The sequence below is a fragment of the Archocentrus centrarchus genome, chromosome 18, assembly GCF_007364275.1.
Source record: "Archocentrus centrarchus isolate MPI-CPG fArcCen1 chromosome 18, fArcCen1, whole genome shotgun sequence".
NCBI classification, from domain to species: Eukaryota; Metazoa; Chordata; class Actinopteri; order Cichliformes; family Cichlidae; genus Archocentrus; species Archocentrus centrarchus.
This window is the reverse complement of record NC_044363.1, coordinates 20717494-20733005: the sequence shown is the minus strand read 5'-3', so window position 1 is coordinate 20733005 and position 15512 is coordinate 20717494. Positions and strand designations below refer to the sequence as shown.

General features: G+C 40.4%; 1 protein-coding gene across 1 annotated transcript in view; it reads right to left on the bottom strand.

Annotated features, from left to right (window-relative positions):
- rbpjb (recombination signal binding protein for immunoglobulin kappa J region b) overlaps positions 1-15512 on the bottom strand; it is a 53858-nt gene that overhangs the window by 21752 nt on the left and 16594 nt on the right. Inside the window, exon 2 of the mRNA XM_030754024.1 lies at positions 2263-2301. Within this exon, the coding sequence (XP_030609884.1) occupies positions 2263-2301 (39 nt within the window). The remainder of the gene's footprint in view (positions 1-2262; positions 2302-15512) is intronic.

Sequence of the window (15512 nt, the reverse complement as noted above, 5' to 3'; positions counted from 1 at the left end):
TGATTTTGTGAATACACGTGAAGCGCCCATGTGAATCGAACACAAAACCCTTATTATAAAAAATAATACAAAAAAACACCCAGAGAACAAAAACATTAAATACCTCCCTAGTTTGATCACCACAGGGCACTGTGTGGGTTTGGAATGCCACAAACAACAAGCTGATCTGGATACAGTCAGAGTATAAATGAGTAACTAACTAAACATAAATGTTAGGGAAATCTGGTTGTGTGTCTGAAAGAAAAATAAAACATATCGGTTGATATATCAGATTTTTATCAAGTATTGGTATACAGTCCCATATCACTATTTCACTGAGGCTCTATTTGCAGAGGCAATGATAATTCTTGCTCAGTAGACTGTGCTCATTTTCCAGATGTTTTCTTACTTTTACAAACAAATCATGTTAAGTGATTATTTTTTCCTTTTATTTTTTCAAATGACCAGTAAATTACTTGCCAGGAACTTCAGACTCTGCAAAGCAGGTCTTTCCTCTTTTACACATGATAACCAGCTTCTGGCAGGGGCAGATCCCAGCCTGTATTCTCATGTTGTGTATGTTTGTATAAATTTGTGCAAGTGGACGTGTCTGAACCCTAGAATTGTATGTGCGTTCATTTCCAGCTGAGTAGCCTTCCTGACGGTGTGGCTCTCCAGGACCTGGATCTGTGGCTGCCATAAAAAGCTCCTGCAGGATGCTGCACTATTTTAGAGCAGCACCCAAAGAAAACCTGTGGACATGAGGACTCTTAACATAAACTGAATGAGCTCTGCTGTGCCTTTCAGCTGTTTGGTAAAGACTGTTTTCTGTCAGTCATATTTCTGGCCATCAAAAACCAACAGACGAATCGAAGGGCCAGTGTGAGCCAGCGGACTGGCAGCACATGAATAAAGAGGGGGACACATCAAAAGGTGCTGGGCCCCTTTTTCCAAAACCAAGTTCGGTTGTTCCAGGCAACATGCAACCCCCTCATTTTCCCCGCTGAGTGCCACGCGGAGAGCCTGAGCAGCACACACACACACACACACACACACACACACACACACACACACACACACACACACACACACACACACACACACACACACACACACACAGCTGTTCTGAATAACAAAGACAAACACCAACAAGCAAACAAGTGCACATGCATACACACTCACCAAAAAGCAAACCGCATCATCCATCAATCGTCTGTATTCACCCAAATGTTACTCAAAGTGACTTGGAGCAAACTTTAGAGGAGCAGAATAATCAAAAACTTACAGTGCGGCTCGTCAAAGCTATACACAGTAAGAACAGTACAGCGCAGAGCGCGCACATTTGGACCGCGAGGCCTCAGAAAGGGTTATTTATTGCTTTTCTAGCTTGTTTCTCCACAAACAACTGCAAAAAAAAAAAAAAAAAAAAGATACGGTTCATTTCAACACAAGCACATTAAAACAGTCCCAAAGGAGGTGAGTTTGCAGAGAGCTAAGTAACAAGCAATCAATAGCAGAACAGAAATTAGGTAATACAGCAAGCAGGGGTCAACAGAAAGCAGCTGTGCAAGACTGCACAGTAAAACTGCATATGTTATGTTATTGTTGTCTCAACAACAACATTGCAGTTAAGCAGCAGCAGTGGTTAGATACACATTTCTAACTCTGCATCACCACTTCTGGAAATCACAACCAGAAATGAGCTCCTCGCTGGCCCAACACGTTTTACGTGATGAATCTTCTGGCTAATGTAAAATAATAAAACCACTTATTAAAATTAGGGGTTGAAATCATAGAGGTAACAGCAAAGGGCAAAAACTGTATTTATGAGACACTGCGATGTCAGGGTTGTTCCCATGAATGATGACGTCAGACATCGACAAAGGTCAAAGTTAATGGCGACAGCTTGTCAATCAAGGAGGTTTTTAACCAATTTCCCCAATGATACATTAACACTGTCATTGTGCTGCGATCCACATTAAACAGAGCCAGTTTCTGCCCAGACTTTGGCACGCTTTCAAGTTTCTGTTTTGTGTGTGTGTGTGAGAGAGTGAGAGAGAGAGAAAGTGTGTGTGCTACATGCATCTATCATAGAAAAGAAAAGGAGGATTTTTTTATTTTTTGCTGGGTTGTTTAAAAAACAAACAAACAAACCAAAAAACAAAAAGTTAAATTACAAATACCTTTGGGCGGGGCATGCTCCTAGAATAGATTTTCACAACACTACCAGCACTATGACACCAAAATGAGCTCTAAAGCGACCGCGAGTGCGTGGACACTCACCTTGTTAGGCGTTGTGGCTGAGGGCGCTCCCCGAACTTCCTGCAAACACACAAGGTGAGAAGAAAACATGAGTGGGCTGGTTATCAACCACAAGCGCACGCAGAGTACACACCGCATGACAAAAACGGTGCATGTATACACGCCATTACCTGGCTTTGACAGCATGTAATAGTAGTGTGTTCAAACAGAGGATGTGCCAAACGACACACAACTTGTTTGCCGTGAGAACACGTTTTTGTGTTTTCACTGCAGCCGGCAGGTTAAAGCAAATTAACTTTGTTCAGACTAAATGCTGTCGTGTGGACGGCTCAAGAGCAGAGAGATTTTAAATGGTGTTCTGAGAACATCTAACATACTCTACTATCTGGGCACTACAACCTGTACTTTAAAATAACATGGGTGTGGTCATGCAGAACCACACCAAAACATGCAACAGATACTACAATATCAGCTTTCTGGAATTGCAATTTTAAAAACTGAACAAGTACATCTGACTTGATAATTTCCTGGCAGTGCTTCCAATCCAATTGTGCTAAAGGCAAGCTGGACTTGGTCTGAGGAGAAGTGCAGCATTTTGAAAACTCAACTCAGCACAGAAAGTAAGGAAATTTATGTTTGGTCGATTATTTCTTTGTTTTATCAATTCTTCTTGGCAATGAATCTCACACCACTGGAAAGCCTGTTTAGCCCCATTTGTAAGGAAAATGTATTTGTGGGTTGAGCAGCAATTCAATTCAATTCAATTTATATCACTCCAAGTCACAACAACAGTTGTCTCGAGGCACTTTATACTGAATTGTAAGGTAAAGACCCTTCAATAATACAGACAAAACCCAAGAAGACCCCCTATGAGCAGACTGTGGAGATATGGGATTGCCACCGGTTGCAGAATCTCATTGGAGATTGCCTCCAATGATGACGAGCCTGATTATCAGCAGCTGGGGTAACAGAAGCTCAGAAAGAGTCAATAGCAGAATTCGCTGCTTGGCACCGAGAAGAAAACATGAGTGGGTTGGTTATCAACCACAAACACACGCAAAGTAGGCACCGCATGACAAAAACAGTGCACGTATACATGCACAGAAAACAGTGTGGCCTTGACTGCATGTAATGGCATTGTCTTCAAACAGTGGAAGTGCCAAACGGCACTCCTTGTTTGCCGTGAAAACACGGTTTTGTGTTTGGCACTGGTAGAGAAGAAGTTTTTCTGGGGGGGGGGGGGGCAGCCCACACACAACTCTGCTGCTCAACCCCACAAATGCACTGGGATAGAAATTATTGGGCATTTTAAAATTTAAGATACTGCACCAATTCAATTCCTTCATTGTTATTTATAAATTAGTAGCCCAGGGTATAAATTTCAACAAGAAGACTCATCAGTTTAATTTATCCTGTGAATACACAGTATTGTGAGCAACAACACAAAACCGAAATGTTTGATTATTAAAAGCAGTTCAACTGAACACAGAAGGTATCATACTGACATTATGCACATAATTTCATAAAGAACAAACCTCACCAGAACAGGGCACTGCTCAGGTTAAAAGGTCTCTGCTATAATGACCTGTTTTAGGCCCACGCATAGTGGTTCAGGGAAATGGTACAAACGAGCCAAGAAAGTAACACATGCTTAGTTAATGAGTCACCCAAGAGCTGCAGTGAAACAAGAGCTAGGCAAACTGAACCTCCAAAATGGCTTGTTTGGTTGACAGTAAAACCAGATGATTTTTCATGTACAGAGACATCATTCAATTACACACTGACTCAAACAACCGCAACAAAAATGCAACAAGGAGGGAAAAAAAAAAAAAAACACAAACAGACCATACATGGAGGAAATGCATAACTTCCAAGTCAAAAGCAAGAGTAATCATTACCTGTTTTGTAAGAACATTTTGGAACATTAGGCAAGAGTCAGTCACACAATCCTTTGTCAAAAGATTGTGTTTTTATGCTGCTCCATTTACAACATCCTATTCTGCTGCAGATTGGGGACCACCAAGGCTAGCAGCAGTCTAAGACATTGTGGTTGGAGTTCGTCAGCAGGTCCTCTGCTAGAATAACAGGAGAACCATATAACTGGCTCTTTGAGAACCTGGCTGGGGACTGCTGGTTAGCGCCGGCTGAACTCGCTAATTAAAATACATACGTCTCTTCATAAATAAACTACCAGCACAGTCCGAGTTTTCACAGGCGTGGGTGTTTACGGCACAGCCCGTGAATAGAAGACAGCATGGTGGATGAAGGAGGAAGCGCACCAACATGCTATAAAAATTTTCAAAATGGCAGCGCTGAGAACTAATCTGAGAAAACAGGAAGCATTTGAGAAGTGTATATTATTTTTGAGGTGAGGTGACATGTGATTGTGCACACGTCCGCCTGGACACAAGACCTGAGTTTAACTAAAACTGCGAGGTGAATCAGGACTGAGATGATGGAGCGTTATTCCACCCAAGAGATCATTCAATAAAGGGCTGCTCTGAGGCTCCCAACAGTTTAAAGTTTAAACCCTAACACCACAAAGAAGATGATTACAGGATCATACATGTCAGGAAACTATTTTTGCTCTCAGTTTAATGTTGACATTTTAACTTCATGATACTTTCTTCATTCAATCTTTAATTTCAGTGATTATGACAGCCTCGTATACCACCAGTCACTGTAAAGACTGTCCCAAATGTTGAATGCTGATTTGAAGTCAAATTCAGCCTGCTGGAAAACTGATGAATCAATATACTGTGACTGAGTCATACCCAAACTCTTAGTAATAGCTGTAACAAGGAAACCACTGCAAACAACCACATGTACGGCGAAGGGTGTAAAGTTACAACATATCTCAGCTGAGCACGATGGTTTTATGGTCAACTTCTTTCTTTTTTGCTGGTAAAGAAACACATTTGAACCTTTTACATGCAACACAGTCAAAAGAAAAACAAACAAAAAAAAAGGTGTTAGCAGTCTACTCAGCACTAAAAGAGAAACAAATCTACTGGCATCCTTATAGTGAGCAGAAAAGAACAAAAGTCACAAAATTTTGTTAATTATTAAGTCACTTATAGTCATACATTTCTTGGGTTGTAAATCACCAAGACTGCACCAGCAATATTTAAATGGACGAACCTAAAGGCTAAAGAGGTGGACTAAAAAGCCTGAACTCTCTGAGGCAAGGTTTCTTGTCATTTCTTTAAGTAGTCTTCAGGAATAGTTCTCCAGGCTTCTTGAAGGACATTCAAAGCTCTTCTTTGGATGTCGGCTGCCTTTTGCTTTATTCTCTGTCAAGATGATCCCACACTGCTTCAATAATGTTGAGATCCAGGCTCTGAGGAGGCCAATTCATGACTGAGTGTTTCATTGTGTTTTTTTCTATTCAGGTATGCTTTTACTGCATTGGTAGTGTGTTTGGGATCACTGTCATGATAAAAAATGAAGCCATTGGTAATCAGACTCTTTCCAGATGGTATTACATGAGGGGGACAAAATGTGATGGTACTTTTCTGTGTTCCTAATTTTAATCAGTTTTGACAAGATCACCACTGGCTGAAATGCAGCTCCAAACCACGACAGAGCCTCAACTGTGTTTTACAGTTTGGGCTGTAGACACTCACTGTAGTTCCCCTCTCCTGACCTTCATCTGCTGAAGACAGCAGCAGATGAAGGATTCCAACAGGCTGCAAGTAATAAAGTGGCTAAAGATCCTATTTAAAATTGGTTCTTTGCTAAGTTGTTTGTTATGTGCAGACAACACTGTTTCCTTGAGTGAGATGCCTTTTTATGCTTAATAATTTATAGGTCAGTGTGAAGTAGTTTCCACAAAAAACTAAATGGTGAGGTACAAGGACTGGACTAAAAATGAGTGATAAAGCAGCCCGATGTCCAAAGAAAACCTTTGAAAGACATCCAGAAGGCCTGGAGAACTATTGCTCAAGATCACTTTTAGAAAAAAATAAATAAATTACTGGACAGTCTGGCTCATTGGAAGCAAAATACAAAGGGGTGGCTTGAGACTTTTGCAAAGTACTGTAAAAGCAATTTTAAACATCCCACCTGAATATGTATTGAAAAGAAAAATATTCTTGGTTACACCTTAACCTACAGGTAGCATCCTTATAGGGAGGAAAGAAAAGGCATTTGTCTAAGACTGACCATTACAATTTAGATGCTGTGTATGAGGCCTTGGTGAAGCCTCAGGAAATGATCATAATAAAGGACTGGATGTGAAGCAGTGTGAAACAATCAGAATTACGAGTGCTAAATCAAGAGTTAGTGGGTGGCAAAAAAATAAAATAAGAAAATACGATTAAATAAGAATCCAACATTCAGACCACCTTCTGTTTTACAAGAGCGGGTGTTGGTGGTCAGGAAATTACTTTTGTTGTTTTCTTCTGCACGAAAGACTTTAAATATGCCCTGAACATTTTCTCAAATGAAACACTGCACACACTCTTTATAATGTGTGACTTAATTACCACCGAATTAACTGGTCTCTATGGAGGCCGGTAAGCTCTACAGTTATATTGTGATCCAGTGGTTTGGAAGCGTCCAAGTTTAGTGCACAGCTCAGTGAAATAAGAGCTAGAAAACAGTGTCCATTTTCTATTTATTGACTCAAGACTGAAATTTTATTTAAATTTTTAACCCCAAGAATCTGAATCTGCAAATCTGGGGGAGCAACTAATTTCCCATAGACCAAGGACACCTCATTAAAATATCCCTTTTTTTTCCCCGTAAGCCAAAAAAAAAAAAAAAAAAAAAAAAAAAAAAAAAAAAAAAAAAAGAAAAGGAAAAGAAAAAGAAAAAGAATCAGTTCACCACTGAAAAGCAGCACATCTGACAACCCTAAAAAGGCAACCAAATGTGCAGAAGACTAAACAATTAACTGAGTATTACCTACTGTAAGTCAAAATGTGAGATAGATTCCCAAGTATTCAAACATGCATATCAGCTACCACAAAACAGGTTGGGTTTAAGTGCTCAGGTCTGCAGGTCTAGCTATTAGTCACCAGAGTAACATCGAGAGAGGTGCCCAGTGTGTCTAATCAAAAAGAGGATGATTGGGAGTTTATGCTTGTGTAGGATGTGGTAGCTTTGCATGCTGCTTGTAAGTATGTCACTACACTGAAGATAGCATCAGTAAACACAATGTGTCTCTCAACTGGTTAGGAGGGTTAGCATGCAAGCACGGGGCTCAGGTTTTTGAAGTCCTGACACCACAAAACGATGAATAAAAATAACAAAAAAAAGATAAGGGAAAGAGGCAGAAGGGAGGGATGAAGAGGAAAGAGAGAAACTGAAAGCATGGTCGGTGCCAGAGACAGACGGTGGGAAAGGAGGTGGAATAATTATAAAGGAGGGCAATCAATAAGGTTCCCACAGTGAAACACTGATGCCTCAACAAGCTAATGGATTCCAGACGGCCCCCCCCCCCACCACCACCACCACCTCTTCCTCCCGCTTCCAAACCTCACCCAAACCACTGCAAGCAGGGAGCAAACGAGGAAGAAACAATGCAAGGAAAGTGTAGGGGAGATTACAGGCGAGGCAAGCAAGAAGAGGATGGTGCACTGTTTAAAGATGGAGAATGGGATCTATGAGGAGATCAAATTTAAGGATTTGGAGGAGGATGGAGGGAGAAAGGAGAGGAAACCATCTTTATTTGCTACGGTTGCACTTAGTGTATTTTTTTTTTAATTTCCTGTTGTTAGATGAAAGTAAAAGCCTGTAAAATTCATACCATATATCATGTACAGATAAAAATTCAGATAAAAATTCATCTACCATACTCAGGTTCTTCACTGGGGTTAAATGAAAACATTTTAACTGATTTTTACTGATTTTAGAAGACTGATTTTGCTACAAAGTAGAGCAGAGAGATGAAGGCGGTCAATGGTTAAAGAGTTAGCTTAGCAAGTTCTGTGAAAAACCACAGTCCACATTTCCATTCACCTCCTCACTCACTCGAGACACAAAACACCAACAAGAAAAGACCTAGCACAGGAAACCACAAAAGGTAGAGCTGCAAAGGCAAAAGAGAGGCACGCTGACTGTTGCAACTGCAGTTGTTCAGGTAGGTTTGCCTACGGCAAAATGTCTACTTTCGTGCCAAAGTTCATCAAAGTTCAGTCACCAGTTTGGTGACTCAAACCATGAAGATTAGCACAAAAGTAACCTGAACCCTAACAATTGTGAATAGTCAGTGTGCATAGAGATGATATTTCTAACTACGCTTAAGCCTTCCTTTAATAGGTTTTCATTCAGACTTTTTGTATTTAATAAAAAAAAAAAAATTTTTTTTAGACCAAACAAAATCCCTTTTTAACGTGGGTTTAGGTGAACTAAGTGTGAATGGTTGTCTGTCTCTGTGTATTAGCCATGTGACAGACAAGTGACTTGTCCAGGGTGTACCCCGCCTCTCGCCCTACGGCAGCTGGGATAGGCTCCAGTCCCCCTGTGACTATGAGTTGGATGAGAGGAAGAGGGAGGGAGGGTGGACGGATGGATCCAGTTTAACTGTGTTCCCCACCCTTGTTCAGCTGGTTTGCCCAACTTTGCTTCTGCATTTTAATCCAGTTTGTATATGTATGTATTTGTATATCAGGGTGCTAGACAAGAAGCTACTAAAGATAAAATCTCTCATTTTTTATTTTGAACTTTGTGACCCAGGATGAGTAACAATTTTGTCTGCTTTGCTTTTTCTCCTCCTCCTCCTCCCTCCTTCTGTTTCCTATGAATACAATGATGGTGAAAGACACTGAGGGTTTTAACAGTTAGCTGCTGACTGGCAGGCTGGTAGCCCTAAAATATAAATCATTTGGCAGCTGCTGGAGGTAGAGGTGGTCAGGGAGATGCCGTTGTCCAGTAGGGAGTGAGGTCCAAAAAAGCCAACCAACACTTTGGTCGTGTGCTGCTGAAAGTGAACCTTTTTCCAACTTTTAACATTTCTAGACAGATTTTGTGACCCAAGACTCGTTTTTCATCATCTCTACTCCAGCAGAAATAACCTGAAATTTGGCTTTTAGGAAGTGACAGAAGTGCAGCTCTGTAAGAAAAAGGGCTGCACGTGAATCATAACAAGACAATCCGAGAGGTTCAAAGCTAGAGTGAAAAAAAGTTGTCCTCTCATCGTGCTTTCTTAAATGTTGGAAGCAAATCTGATTAAGTTGCCCGGCCCCATCAGATAATTTTCAAAACCTATTCATCTGTTATAGCCAGTGTAAATGTGCTACAAACCCACAAACAGATCATCGCTCAGCAACTGTTTCATGTTTTGATGTCACCTTTGCTTCTAGATGCGGCTTCTTCCTCCTTTCCTCTTAAAACACTTGTTAAAGGCAAACTTTTAACCTCCTGAAATGTTTGCCACCCCCATTGCTGCAAGCACCAATACTTTTCTTTTTTTTCCCCCTCTTCTCTTTTACATGCCTGTTTATAAACCTTGTAACAGCCCTTTGTACTTTGGCCATATCCTATTAGGAACCTGATAGGCCCATTAAAATGCTACGCCAACTTGCTGGTAGTTTACCTTGGCATGGTTACTTATGGGTTAGTGTGCCAAGGGCAGGGAATAGATATGAGACAGTGGGTCCATTTACAGGTGTGCATGGAAAGCAAGAGTGATGTCTCTGTTGGGTTACAAAAGTGTACTAATGGTACCTTTATGTCATGGACCAAAGCAGTAGCACTTGAGCTATAAGCAGTTCTAATAAAGTTTTATTTAAACATGCAATTAAGTAATAATCAATTGAGGATAAGTGCAATAAGAGAATGTTTTTAAAGCCAAGATAAGGAAGGCAGGGCACATGGGCAGTAAGGAGGGCACTTAATACCAAAATTGTGAAAACATCTGGGCTGCAACGATTCATCGATGTAATGGAAGCGACTACAAAAATTTGTGGATGTGGAATTTCATCATCGAAGTGTTGTACTTTTAAACCCATTCATCTATTTTGTTCTGCTTATTGTGGGATTTTATAACTGCAATGCACTACAGAAAGATATGGGGGCAGTATTGCCTCCATTGTCTGCCAAAAACAACAATACCAATGAAGAAGAACGTAAAGTGAACATAATGATGGTGGAACAGAGAGGAGGGTGGAGAAAATGAAAGAAAATGGAGACAGAGGTCAAAGGTGTGGGAGCATTTCACAGAAAACAAAAATAATGTTGAATGCAGACTGTGCAAAACAGAGCAGGATAAGCAGAAGTGAATGGATGATTTTAACTGTGATAAGAGACAACAAGGTGATATTAACAGGTGGGCAAGCTTGGACAGGTGAGGTAAGATTGAAATAATCGTTGTCTAATCGACTAATCGATAAAAAAATTGACAGATTATTCGACTACCAAAATAATTATTAGTTGCAGCTCCAGAAAACATGATGGTACTTGGTTTTTCTTTTAGGTACTGTAGGCAGTGTGTATACTGAGGTTACAGTTTTTCCATAACTGATGGGGGCAGCATATGCCTACAAGTGTTCCTGTCTAGTTTTACATGCTGAAGAAGAACTGAGTCAAACTCTGAGCCGGGGTGGCTCAGAGTTTGAGCACGTGACCATATACGCCATTTGGCGGTGCGGACAGTGTAGGTTCGAGTTCCGACCTGTCACCATTCACCGCACGTCTTCCTCGTCTCTCCTCTGCAATCAAAGCTGTAAAAGGTAAAAAAAAATAAAATAAAAAAAAAAAAAAAAAGAAGAAGGATGTCCAATCACAGGAAAAACTACATGTGGAAGAACATTTACCTTGTAGTAATGTTAGTAGGGTATTCAGCATCCTAATATTTCAGTCTGGGTCCTCTCAAGAAAATATAAGTTTTTTTAAATAAACTGCCACCATGATGTCAGTGATTTGAAATTACTGCCCCTGTACCTGAACCTCGCTTCGCCGTCAAGGGGATGCGAGGCATGATGGAAAAAGTTTGAGAACCCCTGAGTTAAATGAATATATTTGTACTGCTGTTTGAAAACACAGGGCAGTATCAATGCATCTCATTGGACTACCAGATTTTTTTGCAGTATAAATCACTTTAAGTGGAAATAATAGGCAGATGAGTCAAAAATGATGTATATTAACCTCAGCCCTGGTTTCAAAATTGTAGCACAGAGTTAACACCACCATTTTTAGAAGAAAAGAAATCTATTTATTATTGTAATCAAGTTAAATGGGTAGTACTTTTTATGATCCTGGAGTTTATAGGAGTCATCAGTGGGACCCCCCAAAAAAAAAAAAAAGTCAGACAGGTTTTCCCCTCACTTCTTCCTCTTACTTTGCTAGAAAGAAATCCCCTCTCTCTATGTATGTTAATGTATACCCACATTTCACCTACCACTATGCGTACAGATAATGGGTACTTTACCACAATTGTGGTTTATTCTCAAGATAAGGCCCGACTTGATACAACCCCACATACTCAGTAACAAAAGGATGTTTTAACAACAAGCCTGATATCAGCATTTATTTTCCGTTGCATTCTCCAGACTATGACTAACAGAAGCACCCTGCTTTGCTCCGTCTGTTGGCTTCACCGGCTTTTGAGTGACAGTATGAGGGTCCTGACAGCACAGCAGACAGCTACTGGTTGAAAGGTTAGAGAAATTCTGAGCAGCACAAAGTTAAAGTAACACTCGTTTTGTCGTGTCACCTGTTTGTCTGCTCGAACTAACATGCATTAATCTGGGATGGTGAAGGGAACACAGCGGAAAAGTTTGGGTATTTCCAATCTCATGCAGCTTCACAAACCAAGACTGTCAGCTAACCTAATTCAGCTACACCTGGAAAGGTGTAGCTGAATTAGGTTCACCAAACGAATTGTTCTCAATAGTGTTTCGAATAAAATTGTACCCAAAGAGCAATGAGAAAGAAAGGGGAAAAAAAAGACAAATGCTCCTCTGTTCTGCCAACAATAATATTGTGAGAGAAGAGTAAGACGCCTATGTTTGACTAAACAAATACAAAGCATTTCCAATCCAAAAGTAAGCTTTTTCCCCCAATACCGCCAATATCATTTATTTATATTACTAATTCCCAAAAGCATCTCTTTCTATCATTCTGGCTGCTCTGAAATACACACAGATGGCCACAAATATTCAGAAACTGATACTTTAATTTCTCAGAGGGTAAACACGAGCAGCCAGAGGGTGGCGGACCATATTTTTGTAGTAGCTGATTAAAACTCAGCACCTCTAACCAACAGCAGAAATGACCTAAGACGCACAGCAAAACTCCTCGCTAAGCCTCCCCTCAGGCCTCTTCCACGTAACGCATGCATATAAGTCATTATTAGTTATAAGTTATTAAACTCTCCTGTTTGCAATGAAATATTTGAGGCACTTTTTACTTGATGTAAATCAAAATGCTCTACTTTCACTAAATTAATCTGTAATGTAAATTTAGAGCCAATAGGTTGATTGATCAAACACTGTAATGACTGGTTACAGCTTCCCAAAAAAATAAATAAACAAATTACTAAACATCCCCCTGTTTGGCAACCATCAACATATTAATCCTAAGAGCAAAAATAAATAAATAAAAATCAGATTTTCTTGATGAATCACTACTCTGAAGTACACATCTGTAACTCCACCAGAATAAAATTAACCTCTGGGTGGAGCATGGTGGGGGAAACAGGGCGGTTGTCTCCCATCCTTCTCTGACAGGTAACATGACATATGAGGTATTGGTGACAGAGAGGGATGGCAGTTACTATGAATAGAGGATCGACCACCCACCTCCACATGCTAACACGCGAGCGCGTTAACACACATCAACACATGCGCGCACAACGGGGGGTTGATTGAGAGAGTGTGAACTCCGCCCGCCGTTCAGACGGGGATGTGTTTGACAGCTGTGACTGACAGTCCAAACAGTGCTGAGGGAAAAAAATAAATAAAAAACACATCAACACCCGAAGGCTCAGAAGAGGCACAAAATACACACCCTGACATGGCCTCAGTGTTGTGTGCTAGACTGAAAACACACATACATGAATGCACAAGTATAAAAACACATACGCTTTTTGCTCTGTTGCTCAGGCATGTATCTGATACAACAAATCAAGCGAAAGGAAAGTTACATTTTCTGTTCCTCAAACTTTTCCACTCCTTGGAAGCGCATGTATACTAAAGGCAACTGTGTCTATATAGCAATTTCATGTGCTCTATTTTTAAAAAAGCATTTTTCAGGCTATATGCTCTTCAGGAACCAATATTCTGCAGGCCACATAAACCGCGATGCCAATATTTTGCTGCTTGTTGGCATTTCTGACAATTCAGAACCTCCTTTAATTATGCATCTGTAGAAGGAAGTGACAAAGTTCAGCAGAAGAAGAAGTTGCTCCTTTCAGAGAAGTACTGCAACACAGGACGAAGGTGGTGCATCTCACTGAGCTGTATGTCACCACGCTAAACATACGAGAGCTAAAGCTTCTCACATAATACTGATGGAGAGCGATATCTGTGGTGAGGAAAAGCACTGAGAACAGCATTTCTAGATAACATGATTAGAAGTGTTGCAAAACGCACAGCAAGCAACAGAACAGAACAGAACAAAACAAAACACAAATCCAAAGCTGATTAATGTGATTTTTTTTAAGCTTTTCAGCACAACAAAGAGAAGATCGAGTAACTGTAAATATAACAAAGATATACCTCCTTATGATCACGACACAGTATCCTAGTGGAGGAGGAGCCACCTTATCTCCAGAGACACTAAAGAAAAAGAGCCCCACCACTACTGAAAAAATAAGCCCACTGACAGCGGACCATGTTGCTGTTTTCTGAAGCAAAATTGTCAAATAAGCAGAGAAAGCATCACCTCTGACTGCAACATCAGATATAGGACATTTTCTTCCATTTCCTTACCACAAGTTTAGTAGATGAGTAAGAAGAGAGCATCAAGTAGGTATAAAATGACTGTACAGGTGACACTGCCGGATGATAGACAAGCCTTAGCAATTTGCAATGCATATGAATGAATGCATTTACAGTAGCTGACGCACTTTTACAAAACAATCAACAGTGATGGGGGTTTCTGCGCTGCTCACGCGTATGTGACTGCTAATGAAGGCCCAGTAAACTGAATAAACCAATCTGTACAATTTATCTGATCCTGTCTTAGGAGTGAGATTTTGGGGGGGTTAGAGTTAAATGTAAATCATGAAAACTCCTGTGCTGACAGGAATCAGAAAACAACAGCTACCGGCTGATAAGAATCTACTGAAATGTAAATTATTAAACATTTGTCTCACAAAAATCTCCAAAAATTTACAATACAAATCACTTTGGCGTCATTTTAACTTCAACTTGTGATGCTGTGGAAATGATGGGAGACGTCTTTAGTTGAGAACTTCCATATTTTGTCTAGATTTTAGGGAGAATCATACGCAGATACAAGCACACACATCTGTCTTTTGTAGACCTACTTGCTTCCCGGGGGACCAAAACACAACATACAGACGCCAGACATCATCATTCATATGATCGAGGTCAAAGGTTAGGGCGTAGCCTCTGGGGTCAACTAGAAGGCAGAGTGTTTGTGCACTGGTGCGTGTGGATGTGGCCTGATCCAGATTATACTACCAAACAATGATGGGTCTGCCCTCAAACTGCTTTCCACTTTCCAAGCAGAAGAAAAAAAAAAAAAAAAAGGCTCCTCATGTCAACTACAGACTGCAACAATAATTACAAAGGTGCTCTGATTACAGCATTTTCAAGCATTTTTTATAACTAAGCCATCCAGTACTTTGCAAGCACACATTTCAATATGCACCTAATTAAACTGTTTTTCACACATCTGCCACACTTGTGGCCAAGTGCACCCTGATAGAGGCCATGTGTGAATATGAAACCACATGTCTGAATATATGTACTTGCATTTACACTTTTCAGCCACTATATGCAAACACTGAGAACACAAACAGTAGTGTGAAGGAAAGAGGAGAAATGGGATGAGGGATTAGGCCTATAAAAAGGCGCCTCGTTTCCCTGCCTGAGGGTTGATAGCAGATATCACAACTCCACAGAGTGGTTGTACACCTCATTATCAACAACACTCTACCTCACAGCTTCCACCGGCCTCTGTAGCCACAGGCCATCTCAGTGACACCAAATATATGAACCCTGATCTAACCAAAGCTAAAAACAAGGTCCACACACAAAACATATTTCTCTTTCTTACACATTTGTTGTGCACAAATCTGCATACAATTATACCATAAGTTTAAAACAATTATTAAGGCGCTCACAATTAAATGCAAC